General features: G+C 39.5%; 1 protein-coding gene across 1 annotated transcript in view; it reads right to left on the bottom strand.

Annotated features, from left to right (window-relative positions):
* tjp2b (tight junction protein 2b (zona occludens 2)) overlaps nucleotides 1-17,031 on the bottom strand; it is a 101,706-nt gene extending 84,675 nt beyond the window's left edge. The window contains exon 1 of the mRNA XM_042487996.2: nucleotides 16,583-17,031. Within this exon, the coding sequence (XP_042343930.2) occupies nucleotides 16,583-16,642 (60 nt within the window). The 5' untranslated portion in view covers nucleotides 16,643-17,031. The remainder of the gene's footprint in view (nucleotides 1-16,582) is intronic.
* Nucleotides 17,032-19,820: the final 2,789 nt, after the last annotated feature.

The raw sequence follows: 19,820 nt of genomic DNA, 5'->3' as shown, positions 1-19,820 counted from the left end.
AGTCTGTTTTTTTTGGTTTTTTTTCCTCATTAATTCTGCCTTCATTATGCTGCCATCTGACCTGCCTGATATTCAACCCACTCATCATCATCATCATCAAATCGTCTTTCTTTCTTCTGAGTATGACAAGTTAGACATGGCTGGCCTTTGAGTAAAGCAAACAAAAATAACAGGCCAGTGTTCTTCCATCATACAGATTTGGCTTCTTTCTCTGGCTGGAGGCGCCTGCTGATGACAGTGACAGTGTGGAGGCTTGTAAATGACTGCAGCATTCGGCGGCACGGTGACAGGTCTAAGAGCAGCTACCTGACTCACTGAGGGAGCTACAGCATCTTTGCCATGATAAATGATGCTGCTGCTATTTATACACTCTGTTCTCAGTGCACCTGCAGCTCTGCATGTGTGTAGAGTGTGCAGTCAGCAGCGGAGGCCTGGGGCGGAGACTAGTCAGTACAGCAGCCAAAAATATTCCACTTACACATCCATTCATTCATCCACTTCCTGTAACTCGGTTAACTTGGTGCTCATTATGGGGACATAACAGTACCTGACAGATGATGTTCAACATACTGCGGGTCACCAGGAAACTACAATCACAACAATGCCTGTAGGAGTTCTCATCTCTGAATGTTTGCCCATTATTTACTCATAACCTGGAATCTGTCATGAACAGTGTTTGTTTACCGTTCTAAATGAATGTGCCAGTGTCCTGCTGTAGTTATGCCATGATCTAAGAATGGCTCTGGGAATATTTCATTCCAACTGGCTGCAGGGTCTCCATTAATTACTAAAAATATACACTTCCTAAGTAGGGTTAAGTATCATTTGGGGTTTTTTTTTCCCGATACCAGTGCTAAGACATTTCTTTAAAAAAAGTGCCAGTGCGTAAATAGAACCTGAATGGATACTTAATTTTTTTTTTTTTTTTTTTGAAAGCACAAAACTGTCAATGTCATTATGGGATAGCTATTTTCTTAAAATTGCAAAGTCAGATTTAAATTTGAAATTGTTATACTTTATAGTTAACAGTATACGCAAATATTTAAATATGGATAAATACAAATCATTACTAACAAATAGGGGTTGACAGATCATCAGTCTGGCCAATGTTTGGCATTTTACTGATGATCTGTATCAGCACTTTATTTTAATCATCGCTGATAAAATAAATTAATTAAAAAGTGCCTTTTAAGTGTCAGCATGGGAGAAACTTTTACTTTGTAAAATCTCTTATTTGTTCATTTTTAATTTAATTTTCACTTGACTTTAAAAGTTTCACCTTTGATTAAACATTTGATAAAGGCATTTAAACAAAAGAAAAAATGTTAGAGTTTCTTATATTCCAAATTCTAAATATTGACAGAAAGATTTTCAATTTTTATTGAAAATGTATATCGCTTCCAAAAATTGCTTATCGGTCCCATTAACTACTAATAATTGCTACCGGTACCTGATAAAACAACATTGGTTGACCCTGACTAAAAATTCACCTTTTAAGGAAAAGCGAACCCAACTACAATAATTCAACACTAAATAACAGTTACAGGACTACTTAGAGCAAAATCAATTTTGATTTGGGATCTGTAATTGCCTCACTATTTCAGGGGAGCTTGCACAATGTAGCATCCTCATGTGTAGGGGTTTGGGGGAGTTAGCACCACAGTACCATCATATATATCATCATAAAAAATAGATCCCAAACCTAATCCATACTTTGTCCTGTACCCACGACATCTATTGCATGTCTGTCCAGCCTGAAAAGAGGAATCCTTCCTCAGTATCTCTTCCTGAAGTTCCTTCCATTATTACCCTGTTCAGGGTTTTTTGGAAGTTTTTCCTTATCCAAAGTGAGGGTCTGGGGAGGCTGTACACATTATAAAGCCTCTTGGGGCAAAAGTTTGATATCAGACTTGACCACACCATTCTTGGTTCCCTCCCTGGTTTCCAGGAGCAGAAGTAAGTCTAGCCGTTGTTCTATTTCTGACCTCAGAGCAGCTTCCTCTCTCCTCCTTTCCTCTCACACTAACCACATCACAAACCAGCCTGTTGTGTAGAAAATAACTCTCTGCATTCTTAAAAATGTTTATCATGATATCATACAATGCCAGAGGGTTGTGTTTAAAGTTCATCTGACATGTTTCTGTTTCCTCTGCCATCTTTGTATTTGATATGTTTATGGATGGACTATCTGATAGAGCAGTTTTCGAAACTTCATTGATGATATCTCACTCACACACACAAACACACAGACACACAGACACACAGACACACACACACACACACACACACACACACACACATACACGCATGCACGCACACACACAGCCAGTGTATTCAACGGCTCTCTAAGCGTTCTTCCTGTTATTTCTCAGTAATTACAGTGTTTTATTTGTCAGATTAACATCCCAGTCACGACAGGACAAGACTTTGATTTCTACGCAGCTTTCAAATCTGTGAAGTACGGCTGCTGGTACAGCATTCTGTATGACAGCTGCTGACATGCTGCTGTGTACTGAGTAAGATCATATTCATCAACATTTTGACACACAGACAAACATTTCAAGGCCTTTTTGTCCTTAGTTTCAGCTTTTAACACTAATAAATACACAATAGAAACCCACAATATTCTCACCTACAGCTATTTTCCTTATTAAATAGAGAAAAATAACTGTACACTTCTTGAATTCAACTTTCTTACAGCCACAATAGACTACTGGGGCTTAATCACCTTGTTAACTAATTGTAAAACCCAGTTAAACTCAACAGAAACAAAATAAAACTTACCCAAACTCTCTTGATTACTCTTGCTAGTAATCTAGTTACTACGTCCACTGTTCCAACAATCACCAGCTCCGGTTTGGTCAAAAAGAAATCCTTAATTCACCAAGTTAGGTATAAAAAAAAAAACATTCCCCACAGTCTCTTTCTGCATGCTGGCCACCAGCTGTTTACAGTTCTGTAACTTCTCCCATCACAACGAGGTGTCGTGGTGTTCAGCTCAGTTGCCTGTTCCACCACTCGAGACCAGAGACTGAGCGCTGGTGGCGCATGCTGTGAATAATTGCTGAATTGTTGTTTTTCTTACATTTTGCAGTAGCTTAAATTGATGAGTATGTAGGTTAGGCATATATAAACATTTTGCTTCTGCCTAAGCCTGTTCAGTCACTACATCATACACAGACTGTTGTTTTTGTTCATACTGAAGATACTGTTTGTGTTTATTGTATTATGTATGATGACTGAATAAACTACTACTACTACTACTACTACTACCACCACGTACAATGACTTTAATAGAAAGAGGAGTGCCTGTATTTATGATGGTATTGAAAACCTACCTCCGGGATTTCTTAATATCCTGGTATACTGCAATAGTGTGATACCGCCCAAGCCGACTCAACCCCTCCTACCTCCACTGAGCTAGCCTACTTCATGTTGTGACACCAGCCTGGCCTCACCAGTAAATCGCAGACAACCTGTCACACATTAGTGGCTCTGTTAGTCTGTAGATTGTCTGCAGAGGTTGTTGACGAAGGCTGCTTTTTAAAATGGCCAGATTGTGTCATAATGACAAATGTAGGTTCAGCCAGTTTGCATAAAATCAAACTGGTTCAAGCTAATACACTGGACCAAAATGACGAAACCAGAAATGAACTCTGAGGAGAACCAGTGCAACCAGTGTGATAAGTTAATCTGGATCCCCACAACCAGGACAGTGGTGTGTGTTTGTTAGACAAGAGCTGTACAATTGTTTTTAACACCGACTGCTGAATACTGAACAGGATGAGCTGGGAAAACAAAAACGTGACTCACCAGTCGCTTATTTACATATGACACACACGTAACAATTTATGCAGGTGTGGTGACTTCTATTAAAGGACGGTTTTACTTGTAGTACAGAATGAAAGACAGCAACAGATCTGCTGTAACGACAGCATTCACATGCCTGCATGAAGCAGGCAGTTCCACACAAAAATCCAAAATAAGCAACAAACAGTTTCCAAACCAAGACTGTGGCAAGAAAAAAATATTTTTTACTCATGGAACATGACAAATACATTTTGTTAATTCCTAATGTTTTCCTTGCACAACTCAAAGTATATCTTTGAAGGAAGGAAATGTTTTAAGGCAGATAATCTCGTTTACAACCGCTGACAGCTCTTATGCTTACATTTCACTGCTGATAATGATGACATGCTCTGTCCCAAAGATCGGGTCTAATGTTATGAATATCTGATAAACGATGGCCTGAGGCAGCGGTGGTGGCTCCCAGGGACAAGAAGAGTGCTGTGTTTGTTTTGGTCCAAACAGCGGTTGTGGTCTTGTCTTGGCCTCGGGACTCAGGGTGTGGTGAGGTGGAAACATAAGGGAAAGAGGCTTCTGCTGCAGGAAGCAGCCTGTAAACCATCACTCCCTCTTCCTGTAATTCCACAGATAACACCATCTTATTCATGTTCGCTGACAGGAAACAACAATCTGTGGTGGAACACACACACCAAATACTGACCTGTACTCTCAGATACACAGGCAAATGCAGTGTTGCCCACATTCAAATAACCATTCAAAACTAGTTCAGAGAAACAATACAACATCACAGTGTCTATAGAGGCTAGTTCAAAAAGTGTTTACCAAAGGTGACATAACACTTATGGAAGCCTTAGAGCTCTTTATCGCATGGGATTCGCCTTTAAGTGTGAAACATCCAGATCCCCAGAGAATGTTATCTCAGATCTCCTCTCCTTGAACCAGACTTCAGTCAGCAAAGATAACTGTTTACCGCAAAAACAGACACAAACCTCTTCAAACAACTGAATATATAGATAAAGTGTGGTTACAACAGGACTAAGACTATACCGCCATGCAAACAGATTTCACCAGTTTCTAAACTAAATGCTTAAAACATGTACATAATGCTAATGCTAACATACTTATATTGTGATTATTATACTTATTAATGAACAATTATTTCCCATTCATTGTGCTTGGCACTTTGCTGCTTCGTCCCTGCCAACAGTATGCTCTGCCATGAAAGTGAAAGAGAGAGAGAGAAAGAGAGCGAAAGAGAGAGAGAGAGAGAGAGAGAGAGAGAGAGAGAGAAATGCAGCTCAAAAAATCTAAATAAAAACATTTGAAATATGGCATCAAAATGCTGATGTTGTGGTGGTGCACCACAAATAAATAAATGTGTGGGAAACCCTGGAGCATTTCACTGCAACTCAATCTCTCTCCATATAAAGCCTTGATTCCTTTATCCTGAATAAATCTAGAGTGCTTTCACAATCTCAATTAAATGGCCATTAAAATATGGCTGATATATTTTTCAGGACTCTAGCTGTTAAATAAGGGCTTCATGCTGATTGGCTGGTTTGGACACTGAAAGTGAACAGACAGAGAAGACGCCTGCGCTTGGATCTTTCACATAAAATAAACTTTGTAAGGCTGTTGCTTCAGACAGGGTATTTTAAGTATGTGAACTAAACTGAGCGGTGGAGGGTGGGGGTTGGAATGCTGAAGAAAGGAAGCGTTGTTGTTATCCACAGCTTTATGGGGGCAACACTTCAATAGCTGACACTGGAGTACAGGGGGTGTGAGGATTTGTGAGTGGCAGTGAAGCAGAAGAGCTGAGGTAGGCTATGCTAAGTGACATGTCATTAAGTTGCATGAGACATGCAAATCACTCCCACTGGACAGAGACATTGCCAGTTCATGAACAGAGAACAAACAGGCCAACACCGTCCCATAATGTCTCATCAAGTCAGTTCCAGCTCCAGCTTTTAAGTATTGCATTGGGATTTCTGTAAATCAGACAAATAAAAACTGTGGGTTGTGATGACATTTCATTATAAAACCCAAGTGCACCATGAGGCATATCCACTGATTGGTTAGAGAATGTGCTGTCAGCAGTAGAGTTGTACCAGTGTCTCGTATAAAAGTGGTTAAACCGCCTTCACCAACATTCAGCACCAGAGCTAAGTGTTGAGTCAGCCCTGCTGCGTTACTCTGTGTATAGTGACACAGCTAAAATAAGGCAATGGCTCAACACACAAAGTGAGATTCAACTCAGTGTCTTCTCAAATGAGTATTTTTATGATCATATAATAAAAAAATTTTTGAATATCAACATTTAGGGAGTAGCCCTGTTAACCAGACAGCAGGCAGGTGTTCAGACTGAAACAACAAATTCAAGTCAAGTATTGACCATGCTCTGCAACAGATAGAGAGTATCGTAACCAGTCTATATTACATAGTGGTGCAGGAATGACAACTTGTAAATTAGTTAGCATTTCAGCACTCCCAGTTCTTTTGTCTCGAAAGTCAATGGGGTTTTAATGGGTTTTTGGTTAGATGCCTGAAATAAGATCTGTAGTTAACACAACCTTAAGAGACTTTCACATTTTGTTCTTTAACATAAAATGTATCAGTAAATACCCCACTGTGAACTTTGAAGCTTTTATGTGTCTAAGTGGCTAATTGAGACTAAAGAACGTCATCACACAGAGCCATGCCGAACACAGCTTTACAGCCTCGTTGTTTTGGCGACAATAAATCATGTGACCATGGTGTAGTTTGTTTATACCTTAACTTTAGCTTTTTAATTCTGGCAATTGCATTTAGTTCAAGAATCCTAAAAGTGGTGTTCATTCACAGTATAAGTTAATTAACATTTATCTGCTACAGGACTTGTTTTCTGCTATGATCCAAAATCCAATGGAAAAATCCCACAGGCCTTTTGACGACGGAATCAGGGTGACATTAACTTTCGCATTGGCCTACAGAGAAATGTCATTGGGTAGTTATGTTATCCACCGTAATAAAACTGTACCAAGTAGTATCAAAATGTCTTAAGTCAAACAATACCTGCATTTTGTCCTTTTCACACCACAATATTAATACTGGACCATTCTGACTCCCCACCGGATCAGAAAACCTTCTGTTGCTGCCATCTCCTGAGCTGCTCTCCTCCCAGTGAGTTAGCCCAGTTAGCACAGCAGCAGCGCAAACATTTCACACTAAGCTGTTAAATGGTCCCATCAATCTCACACCGACACCAAAACAGGTCCATTCTGCAATAAGCTTGTTACTTCTTGTTAGCTGGGTGATGCTAACAGTTAACCCTGTGTGAGTTAGGCCAGGTCGACCCTCACAGCTGTACCAAGTGCAGCGCTCACACTCCCACAGCAGCAACAACCCATACAGTCTGTGGTTTGGTGAAGTTCTGCATGGCGTAATTGATGGAACTGGCAATTCACAGTGCTGAGATGCCACCAAAACATTCAAACGTATGGCTATACAACACACAATTCCATACACATTGTGGGTATCCAATGAAGAATTCTACTGGTACCAATATCAATTTTACTCTACTAAAACTGGTACTGGTATTATTTTTTTGAACAATATCCATCTCTAGTTGGGTGTCTGCATAGGCAAGGTGTTCTTACATGTGCCATCGCACATAAAGCCTGGTATACACTGTGATTTTGGGCCATCATGAAGGGAACATGACAATATCTTTGGCCATGGCTCTAAATCGGAGGTCCTACGTCGCACAATGAGACGGGTTCAAGGATGGCCTGAAAGTTCTGAAAAATTCTGAAAGTATGAGAAATTTGAAATAACTACTGTATCTCACTGTGAGACACTGTATCCAAGTTTATTAAGTTCCACAGTGCGCAGCTGCACTAAACTTGAGGGGACTAGACTGCAAAAATCTCACAGTCTGCAGGAGTCTTTAGGCAATGCATACAGACTACAAGGTCAAACAATTTGAGCTGCTCATACATGTCCCACGCCGACATGTGTGTACTGAATTTTACATGACATGGAGCCTTGTGGTAAAACAGTGATGAAAAGTTGAATCCATAATTCCAGAAAGTTGCACTGACAGTCCTCTCATCTGGACTATCAAATCCTAAAAATGAATTGTGGACTTGCATGTATCTGACAAGTAACACTGTTCTAAATCAGATTGTACTTTGCATTTTTATTTAACTAGGTTTTAGCCAGACAACACTGCATATCTTTACCGGGTGGTACTGCTAATCTCTCAGAGCACTGCAGTTAATTCAGAGGACACATATTTGAAGAACCATCCATCTACTCCCATCTCACAGCTGACAAGAAACCCTTCTGTGTCTCTTTTGTGGAGCAGTTCATATGCCAACAAAGCAGGCTTTTATAAAATTGAATGATTTTCCCCATTTTGTTGCCTTAAGTGTTGCAGTGTCAACACATGCACAGGCCAGTAAGACACCAGCATCTTCTCAGATGTTAGCTTGGGTTTCAGCAGGGCACCACGCCCTTGGTCTCTGAACCTATTCCCCAGCCACAGGGCAGTACCGATAAACACCATCACAGACACACAGAGAAGGAGATATAAACACACATGCTGGAATCTTATCAGCCAGCCGCTCCCAGCAGCTGTCCAAGCCCATGTGGCACAGTTCCCATTGGTCAGGGAATATCTGGAATATCTTGAACATGAAGGAGTATTCAAACAAGCAAAATCCTCTTGGAACTTTGAGAAAAGGGTCAATTAAGTGTCAGGGTTTGTTATCCTGGCCACATTGGGAGTGTTGGTGTTAAAGTTGTGTTGGTCTGTACTAACAACTCCTGAATGCACGACAGGGTTCCTACAGCTTACAGCAAGTGGAGTGTAAGATTTTGTAAGACTGATTTCACTATAACCAAAATGAAGGGGGAAAAAATAGGAAAAAAAAGACCTGACACCAATTACTTAGAGTTAGTGAGAATTTCTGCCTAAATATTTACTTTAATATAAACCATAGTTTTTGTGTGACAGCAATTCAAGTGGTATTAGGTGAATTTTTCTTTCAAAGTTACCTATTATTTTGAGATTTAACAATGCAATGTCAGGAAAAAAAAGTTTCATAAAATTGTACCTTTTATGTCTTAGCACCTTTAAGACTGTAAACCAACTGAAGACATTTCAAGACAAATGAATGCCTGACTTTAAGAATGATTAATTCAATGTCTTTTAAGACTTTTACAAGGATCCATGGAGACCCTGCATGATGGACAAAGCCTTCTGTTTCCACATTAAGATCACAGTCACAAATTAAGAAAATGCTGGCGGGTGACCATCACTTGGTAACAAATCAATATTAGCTAGTTTGCTGATAAATACAGCAAATTATTATGTAATTGGTGCATTTTTTATTTTATTACATTGCAATTTACTGCCAGTCAGGCAGCATCTGTCGTGATGACAGCCATGACTGCAGACAATGCTTCAAATATGCATGCTGCTGCAAAGAAGTTACAAGTTCTAAAACGTGGATGCTTCACTCACATCTTTAACCCCGCAGCACAGAAGAGCCATTCAATCAACACAGTTTCAAAGTTGACACCAAAGATTAGTGTCACCAATTCAGCATCTCACCAAATGTGTCTCCTTCTGTTCCTGAGACATAATGTTGAGTAATGGCGATAAAACAAAATTATGTCACAGTGACGTTGAAATTTGACCATTTGGACATTAAATGTCATCACTTCATAATTAGTAACTGAATTCTTCAGTTAAGGCCAAAAACATGTTTTGTGAGGTCACAGTGACCTTTGACAACCAAAACCTTATCATTGTAAGGTCCAAGTGGACGTTCATGGCAAATTTGAAGAAATTCCCTCAAGGCTTTCCTGGTATCCACTTCACAAAAATGGCACAGACAGGAGGTTACAGTGCCCTTGACCTTTGTCTGCCAAAATCTGATCATTCCACCCTTGAGCCAAGGTGGACAAGGCATACCTGAGTTATCCCGTTCACAAGCATGATTTGGATGGGCAGACGGACCACCCCAAAATATAATGAGTTGAACACAACCCCTTTAGACAAGTGGAATCATAAAACTAATGCCTTCCATCAACTTACAAGCGTTGGAACTGGGAGGTGTATATGACTTGTCTATTAAATGTGTGTATCATTTGGCGACACTGAAAGTAGTGATACAGAGCATTACATGAAAGTGGCCTATCTATTAACCAGTATGGCACATATTAGAACCTCAGCCTAATGTCAGTTTCTGAATGCCATTGGAGGCATGTCATGGAGGCTGGGTTGTCACAATACCAGAAACTTAGTAGGCAATACCAAAACCAAAATATTTCCACAATTCTCTATCCAAATTTCAACAGCACACACAGCGCATACATTTTGTTATTAAAAACTGTTGAATATTCCACTTCGGGTATTTAAGCCTTTAAGTATTAAAATGACTTGAGAGTCTTTTTACCTTTACATACTAGTATTTTTTATATTTATCTGTAATCTAGGGTTATATGAAAACAGGGGCATTGAGGGTAGCCCATTTGTCAATATCCCAGAAAATCTCTTTTTCACAGCCTACTGTTGGTAGGGATAGAGGAGTCAGAACTGTTCTTTGTTTTTTATTGTCAGTTAAATTTGGTGAGGTCAGGGTTGTTGAATAGAATTAGATCATTCATGTTTGTTCACTCCATCTTTTCCTTTCTTACCCTCAGGCGCAGACATATGTAAATCATAGTTAGGGCCTGATGATGGCTTTATCCTACATCCGGTAACTACAGTCCCATAGAAGCTGACATCAACTTGGTACCAAAACATCAGTTCTCATGACATCCTTGCATGCAGGTGAGTGTATTTTGAAGTATGCCATTAAGTGAACATTTGGCCTCTATAGAGAGTCTCCATTATAATTATGGCATTGCTTAGATGAACACACAAGAGGAAGGCAGTGATTAGAGCTCCTAAAATCCAGCCAGAACACAGATTTTGACATGAATGTACTGAAACAGAACACATCATTATTGCTCAAAGTATGTACATCTGTTAGCATTGTTCATTTGCCTTACACTGTGTGCAGAAGTTGCTAAAACTGCAAAGCCACTTCAGGTGAAATGATAGATGAAGATACATGTGCAACTGGGAGTGTGGGTGTAAATTGAGGGCTGGTGGTGAGTGAACTGTGTCAGAGTGAGGTTCAGCTGAGCGCTCAAACCTGGAACTACTGGCTTCTACAATAACATGGACAGTGCACCACCTGTCAGATCCTGTATGCACACACTTATTTCTCCCATCATGCACACTTGTAATGTTGACTGTCCTGATTTCACTTCAAGAACCAACTGTGCTTGAAATAGCCTGAGTGAAAACAACTGGCGCCGATGACATCAGCAGGCCGGGGATCAGAAACCTCAGAACAGCACAAACTGACGTACTTTATCTCAACAGAAATTATCCCATCTTTAACATATATAAGCAGAAGTTCTTTAGAGTCAATCAGCTGATTGTATATATTTATACAAAATTATTTTAATTAAAAAAAAAATTCTAGGTCAGTTCCGTGATTTTGAACTTTCTGTTTCTTTTTTCTTGCTTTTTTTTCTCTTTTTTTTAAACGAATTTTCAGGTAATTTTGTTATACTTTTTAAAAAAACTTGTACAAATTCTTGCTAATTTTTGGGTAATTCTTATTTCATTGCTCAATGCCTTCTTCCCGTGTTTTTCAAAGAAATCAGGCCAATTTGCTCAGGATTTTAAGTAAAGATAAAAATTTGGAATCAAGCTATCCAGGTCAGCACACTGGGTTTTATTATTTCAAAAATTAAATTAAAAATGCATTGAGGACATAAATGGTTTAAATGAGCCAAAAACACTTTCCACCTGTATTAAACTAAAGTTACCAAAATAACCAATGGAGTGTGGAAAACAACACGTTCTCCAGCAATGCATGTGTGCAGAGAAAGTGTTAAAGGTGAAGAAAAAAAGGATGAAAGTTGAATGTGATGAAGCAGGAAGGGAAAGACAGAGTGAGCACATGGCCCAGGTAAAACAGATCAGATGACCGCCCTCTCATGTCAACCCACTGCCTGCTGAGGTTGGCAGAGGTCGGCCAGGACAGCCAGGGAGACATTCAGAGGGGCTCAACTGAGGATCTTTATAAACTGACTTTAGATAATTAAGCAAGTGAAGCCTTGTTCGGGGCCTGTGGACACCCTGCTGAATACACCAACAGGCCTAAAACATTAAAACACAGAGCTGATTCTTCAGCCAAAAACAAAATCAGTATTTTATAACTATCCCAAATGCGATCAGTCTAATTATAGAGTCTTTGTGTGCACCACAACAAGGACGGGTTGGGAGAGGGAGGGAGGAGGTGAAGGGGTTCACAGCCTTGAACACATCACTGTTGCTTCAGCAAAAACAGTTAAAACAACAGTTAAAGTTATTGGTTATAAGACATTTATCAAGGATAAATGCCACTCAATCACAGGATCCAACATATTAATGTAATATGAGGATAAGCTGCTTTGAATGGGATTTTGCAGGGTTTTTGGACATTGATTTGACAAAACAACCCACTTATCGCTGGCTCTGGGGAACTGTGATGGGCATTTTCACTATTTTCTGACATGTGACTAGTGAAATACTGAACAGTTGTACCTCAGCAACCTTCCTGTTGTTTTATCTTGTCCGTGCTCCCTTTATTAATATATGTGTCCCCCCTCTTAATTCTTTCTAGAGGCAAGTGGATGCAAACTTTTAAACCCAGCAAAATTAATGATAAACTTTCACTACTACACTACACTGCGTCTCATGTTCTGCTGCTCCGTCCGTGCCCCAAGTACACTCTGCACTCCGAGAATGTGGTGCCAATCATAAGCAAACATTACACATATTATAGTAGCACTCCAAATGAACCAGCCAGCTCAAAAAATGTAAAATAAATGCGTGGCAGCAGAGGTTTTGTTCATGGCAAGCCGACACAAATAAATTAAAGTGTGGAAAACCCTGGAAACATTCTGAAAAGTTTGGAAGAGAAAATCTCCACTACTCAATTTTAGCGGGTGATCGATTTTTAAGGCTGTACCCCACTCAGAATTATGTCAGTCGAATCAATATCCTAATATAATCAATATTAGGCAATTCATTTTGTTTTCCATACAAAGTTTTACAGTTTGAATGGGGCTCCGCAGGACTTTCAGTGTGACAGCGGCATTGATGTCAGATAGCAAACAAGCTAACAGTGCTAACGATGGGTCGCAGATGTGCAACATGTGTTGCTGACACTATATATTAAACAAAAGCGAGAGACTGTGTCATATTGAGTTGTGGTGATGTGTAAATTCACCATTTCTACGCAGAAGAGAGAAGATAATGTTACCTTAGAGTCTCAGTTAAAGTAACTTTTCCTCTGTGCCACTGCATTGTGTCCGCTACAGCCTCTATCAAAGAGCAGTGTGACAGTCAAGAGCACTCACTCTGCAGCAAAGTCTGGGGACAAAGATGTCCCACAGCACACTGAATAGCAAACTGCTCAACTTGAAGCTATCTCGTCCAACTAAGGGGTCTCTGACCAATGATTTGAATCTCCGCATTTCAGGGGGCAGTCCTACCAATCTTCAACAGATTAATTAACTATCTGCTTTTTCCCTGCTCCAAACTATTATTGTCATATCGACCTATAAAAGTCCACTATCTGTCGACTTTTACAAGTAAGCTGATCTTTATGTGCAAAATCAGTGGCATGCTCCTTTAAATCCAGAAAATAATCAATATATAAACTGAATAAAATAATGGTTGGCTGCAGCTATGGCTACACTGCTGTCCATGCAGTGTCCCCTGTCAGTGTCAAATGTTAGCATGAAGCTTCAACTGTCTCCAGGAGACACAGACCTTTCTGTGCACCAGCTCTCCTGTTTCCATGGCTATAGTGCACCAGTGTTTGACTGTGCCAGCTGTAAACATTCAATATGTGCCAGTGTATGAATGCTCCCCCTGTTCACTGTCAGCAGCTGTGTTGGGGTGAATACGTCACTCAGGCTGAACCGGGTTCTCTGATATTGTAAGACGACAGAATGGAGCTGATGAACAGACCTCAATGAATCATGGGAGTATTGATAGAATCCTGATGACACTCAAGATACTTCAGTGCCATTGATTTCTGGGTGAAGGTGGTGATGACGCCTTCCAGATGAGACACTTCTCTGTGTGTTAGCGGGAGAGGACTCAGCTGAAGCGTGATTTCGTGTTCCATTATACATGAAGGTGCTGTGCTAGATTCAGTTGTCTGAGTGAATGAACAATGCAGGCTGACTAGATTAGACATGGCTCAGGCACAGGGACGCATTCAGCTTTTTAAGATGTACAGTGGATCTATGTTCAGTATGGATCACTGCTGGGTTCCTTTTTTTAAAAAATAGATGAGAGGCACCTCATTGATCCAGACAGAAGTCACTCAAAGAGAAGTAAAAAAAAAAAAAATCAAATCTACAAAAAGCATACTGTAATCCTGTAAACTGACCTTCTACACTTTAACTGATACGTTTACTATTTTAGAGTTCCCACTTCAAATAAAATTACTAGTCCTTTTTCACTTACAGTTTAAATGACGCTAAAACTGCTCTGACTCATTACACGTCAGCTGACCTCGTAACTGCTTTCATCTTTTCTCCCTTCAACTGACAGTTTATCTGCTTTCAGGTCCAACACTTCAGCTGACATTTCTGATTCTGTCAGTGCTTCCAAAGCGACTGACACATCGCTGCTTAAAGTGCACACACTTCAGCTGTCTCCATGGCTTACACTCCGGTTGATAATTCATCAGCTCTCAGCACTCACACGATAAATGACAGTTCCCCTTCTTCCATCTTCTTCCTCTTTACTGAGAGTTAATCTGCTTTCTGTGATTATATGTCAGCTGACACTTCAACTTCTTTTTTGTACCTACTTCAAATGATACCTCAACACCGTCAATGCCTTAATTTCAGCTGTAACTCTCATACAGTATTTCATAAGCAGAGAATCAACATTATAAGATATTTTGACCTGTTTACTATGTTTACAACTGCAATTTAAAAAAGCACACCTGTCTTCAGTGTGTGCTCAGGATTTTATTTAGTTAATGCATTAACAGTATGAATGTAGGTGACATTTATTTGACGAGTTGGGATAAAAATGCGTTGATTCACAATGAAAGGCATCTCTGAATTCAAGACAAAATTTTAGACTACCACGATTGAGGGGATTGAAAGACTCCCGGCCTTGCATAGTGTGACTCTAGTACCACACACACACACACACACACACACACACACACACACACACACACACATCCCCAGGCTTTGCCATTAAGGATCACCATTAATCTGAACAGCCTCACTCCTCCCCAGTCCAACCAGCCAGACCAGAAGGAGCCTTAAGGACACACACACACACACACACACACATAAACACAAACACAAACACAGAGACTTTAAACAACCAGCACAGTTATTATGTGTCTGTCACTTTTCCCCAATTGTGACAGCAACATTATGTAAAGTTAAGTCCTATTAACCCTTGACACCTTGATCGACATCAGTTTATCTTGCGTTGCGTTAAGATGCCTTTCACATTCATTTAAACCTTTAAAACCTGAACAAATTGGTTTGATATCTTTAGAAAACATGACAAAAATGCAATGAGGAACTTGGCAAAGAATGTCCCACAAATTGTAAGAAATGAATAAAAGGTGATAACCCTAAATTTTTGCTTTTTAAAAAAAAAGGAGAAATTGTTTGAAAACTATATTTATCTTGTATTATATGTTTTTTTTTTATTTTATATTTATATCATTATTATTTTCATTTAAAATAATGTTACAGAAAAATAATATACATTTCATTTAATTAAATTTAATTTTAAGCACTTTTTTCTCAGGTCATTTGCTACTTGACCTGAACTGTTTGTTTTTTCTTACATTTTTTTCTTATTTTTCAGGTAATTTTCTCCTTTGTTTTTTTATTTTTGTTTTGTTTTTTTTTCTAATTTTGGGGACATTGCTCATTGACTTATTGTCATGTTTTCTGGAAGAAATCAATCCACTTTACTCAGTTTACAAATGGTTAAATACTCAAAAAGCCTTCTCATTAAATCTCTCAACATTTTCCTGATACAATACTTTGAAGTTTGTGGCCCTGGATATGCGACAGGGAAACACAGTGTGTCTTCTCTGTCCTGTGTAGGATTACACTATCTTTCCTCTGTAGTGATTTGACACACATTTCAGTTCCACAGGTGGCAGCACAACAGTGTCACATAACAATAGTGTAGCCATCGTCATTCACTGTCTTAAAACAGACTTTTCTCCTCTGGTGTGCTGATTACATCCAGTGATCTAATCTCCACACAACACCCCCACATCAAATCACACATGTCAATCTGGACAGGATTACCACCACTGCAGGGTGTCAGAGTCAAGACTCAAAGCTGGATTTAGGCGAAAGTTCTGGCAGTTTTCTCATGTTACAGGCTGACAAACAACTGGAAAGCAGCAGAGTAAACATTATGTAACGGGCTTTTCTATTGGCTCTCCCGAAGCACAACAGGTGTACTGACGAGCTGACTATTGGCTGGCTTACATGCACCTCACAGCCCGAACCAAACCTCACCGACACTTTACACTGCTTTTATAGGACACACGCACTTCCACACCAAACTTATACTGTAAAATCATTTCACTGAGCCTGTTCACATTATGACGAAGTTAGCAAATGTGACCAAATGTAACTTCACAGATGTTAAATAAAACACAGCGCCACTTACTCCGACATTTTCGCTCTTGCTCGGGTAAGAGGCCAGTCTTCCTCCGCCTTTCACCGGCATCCTGCTGCTCCTCGAGTCCGCTCAAACAGGCGCTTCTTCGTCGTGGTTAAAGAAAAAAACGAAGCCGTGTGGGTTCAGACAGCAGTTAGCGTGGTGGCTAGTTTTTGAAATGAAACATATCTTTGTGACAGCCAGGCCAGCTCCGCCCTCGTCGCAGGCAGGCTGGTGTTTCTCCGGGCGGACGCGCGGACAGCCTACCGGAGCCGGCAGGCAGAAAGAGGGAGGTCCGTCCGAGCAGCACAACAACTGTCGGCTCAGTCTGCTGCTGTCTATGACAGCACAACAATCACGGAAACCCACATTTTCCCGTTTCCTTCATTGGAAACGCTGTTTTCTGTCTGCTGGAAGTGACAACACTTGGCGAATCATCCTTAAAAAATCTGTTAGACACCGCCACAGTGTATAGTGTGCCACAGCTGCGGGATATCTTACTGTATATTTCCACACAGCAACAGACAGACTAGCATTAACTCACTGTACACCAAATATAGCGACTACACGCTCCTGTCAAACTGCCCGACGTTAAACTACCGGAAAACCTTAATAGTCCGGGCTATTTCTATTATTATTATATCACTGACGCCAACATGGCTATATTTGGGGCAGGTGTCTATATGGGACAGGCTTTAAAGTCCTGTTACAGAAAAAAATACTTAGAAAAGATGGAAATACAATCAAATTGTATTTAAAATTGTAAATTGTATATAAAACTACCTGAAATTTAACTGAAAATGTGCCCCAAAAAATTCAAACAAAAAAAACAAACAGCAAAAAAAAAAAAAAAAAAAGTATAAATAAATCCAAAGCAAGAAATGACCTGGGATAATGCTTTAAAAATTAAAATAATTCGGCAAAGTAATTTTAAATGTATAATTATGATAATAATGAATACAGTTCAATGGACTTTTTTTTTTTTACTCTTTCTTTTTTACTTTGCTGATAATACAGTCTTCTTTGGTGCTAACGGTTTCAGTAAAATGAACTGAATGATTGAATTGTAGAGAGTCTTACAAAGCTAACCGTGTGGCATGTCCATATTGACTAAAGTTTAAAGACATAGCCTACTGTATGCATGATCTGAGCAGTTAACTCTTTGAAACCTGGATTGACATATTCTTGTCATTTGTTCTTGTTTTATATATATATATATATATATATATATATATATATATATATATATATATATATATATATATATATATATATATATATATATATATATATATGTAAGGCCTTTGACTTAATTTACAGTAATTTAAGCCGGGGCTATTAATTGAAGATTTATGGTAAGTTCTTCAGACGTATAAAACTGGGTTGTTGGCACCCTGCTGTACATAACCACAGTTAATAAGACATGTATGTTTAATAAATGAAGGTCAACCAAAAATGTTTGATATAGATGTTGCTGCTGATTGGGCACACCTCTGACATACTCATCAAACGGGAAAACATCATTCTTCACCTGCAGATTCTTTGTTACCTTTGTTCAGGCTTGCAACGCCAGGGAGCTCTGAATCTTAACCTTACCACTAAATTACTGAACTCTTCCGGTCTGCCCGCAGTGCCCGCATTTTGGTCCTTTGCACAAAGATCATTATATTATATTTTTTATATTAGTGTCGCTGTCCAAGAACCATATCTTAGCCAGTGCAGTTGCCAGAAGAAAATTTTGGCATTCTACATTTCTGCAAACCACAAATATGTTACATTTGTACATTTGTTTTTTTTTTTCATCTTATCGTTTCTAAAATGACATAGAATATGAGCTGACTGTCGTCAGGAGGTGGTGGGTGATGGGCCACCTCGGTGAGATGTCTGCCAAGCTGTAGACCACTGTTCAAGACCAACAAACAACAAAGTTAGTGAGTCATAGCTGTGTTTCAAGCAGCTTTTTAGCATCAAATGCAGTTATTTGTTACTGTTTTGTTACATTTATTAATTCTTATGTCTACTACAATTGTATGTCATGTTATTGTTACTATTATTGTTGCTGTGTGTCTCTACCCCCTCTCTCTCCCCTCCCTCTTCTCTCTCTCTCTCTCGTATCATTTTGTCATCTACTTTGATTTTATTGATCTTTATATCTGTTGCACATCTGTCCGCCCTGAAAGAGGGATCCTTCCTCAGTCGCTCTTCCTGAGGTTTCAACCATTTATTTTATTTAATAATTTTTATTTTATAATTTAATTATCGGTATACCCTCCCTATAATCACAATATGACATCAGAAGGTCCTTGTAATCCTTTCTTTTCATCATAACAGTACACCATATATAGCCTAGTTGTTCTCTTGCTGCCATTTAGTGTATCCTTCAAATGACTTAAAATTTCTTTTACTTCCTCGCTTTTTATATCAACCTGCAGCTGTAATGAAAATCCAGATTTTTATATCATTTCACAAGTTACAATAAGTTGGTGACAAATAATTTTCACAATTTTCACTCATGTTTAAATATATAATACTTTGCTGTTGTGTTCGAGCTTTATCGCTTTAATCTGCTTCGAGTGTCTTCATCATCAACAATGATTAGGTCGAGAAAACTAACAGAAAGATGTATGTCAAAGCAAGTGACAGTACTTGTCCAGTGACAGTGTTAGTGCATAGTGTCTAAATATCCAGTGTGGAGGAGTGTTCACTCTGTCAGCACATCCATTATCTACTGACCTCAGATTTCCAGGCCAAATTTCAGAGCAAACTCATCCAGCGTGAGCTCTGATTTAGCTCCTGCCTAGTAGTGTGACTGTGTGTGTGTGTGTGTGTGTGTGTGTGTGTGTGTGTCTGAGACACTGTGAATGTGTGTGTGTGTGTGGGTGTGTGTGTTCATGTGTGTGTTTGTGTGTGTCCTAACAAGCTGACCAACCATGCCTCAGACAGATGCCTCCTTTCAGCATCAGTGGGTCTGAAGACTGTCCGAACAGCTCAGAGAGCCACCAGGCAGCTACGCTTCAGCATCACAGAGAGACAGCGACATCTAGAGTCTGCAGGGGGAAACACACCCACCAGAGGAGGAGACTGGAGAGGAGCCGCCTCATGTTTAACCCTTGATCTGAAAAATATTTTTTCAGATCAAGTCAAGTCAACTTTATTTATAAAGCTCATTATCACAAATCACTCTTTGCCTCAGAGGGCTTGACAGCATATGACATACATCACTCTGTCCTTAGACCCTCACATTGAC

This window comes from Plectropomus leopardus, chromosome 4 (genome assembly GCF_026936395.1).
Source record: "Plectropomus leopardus strain MGB_pleo_1.0 chromosome 4, ASM2693639v1, whole genome shotgun sequence".
NCBI lineage: Eukaryota > Metazoa > Chordata > Actinopteri > Perciformes > Serranidae > Plectropomus > Plectropomus leopardus.
This window is presented reverse-complemented; position numbering and strand designations above follow the sequence as displayed.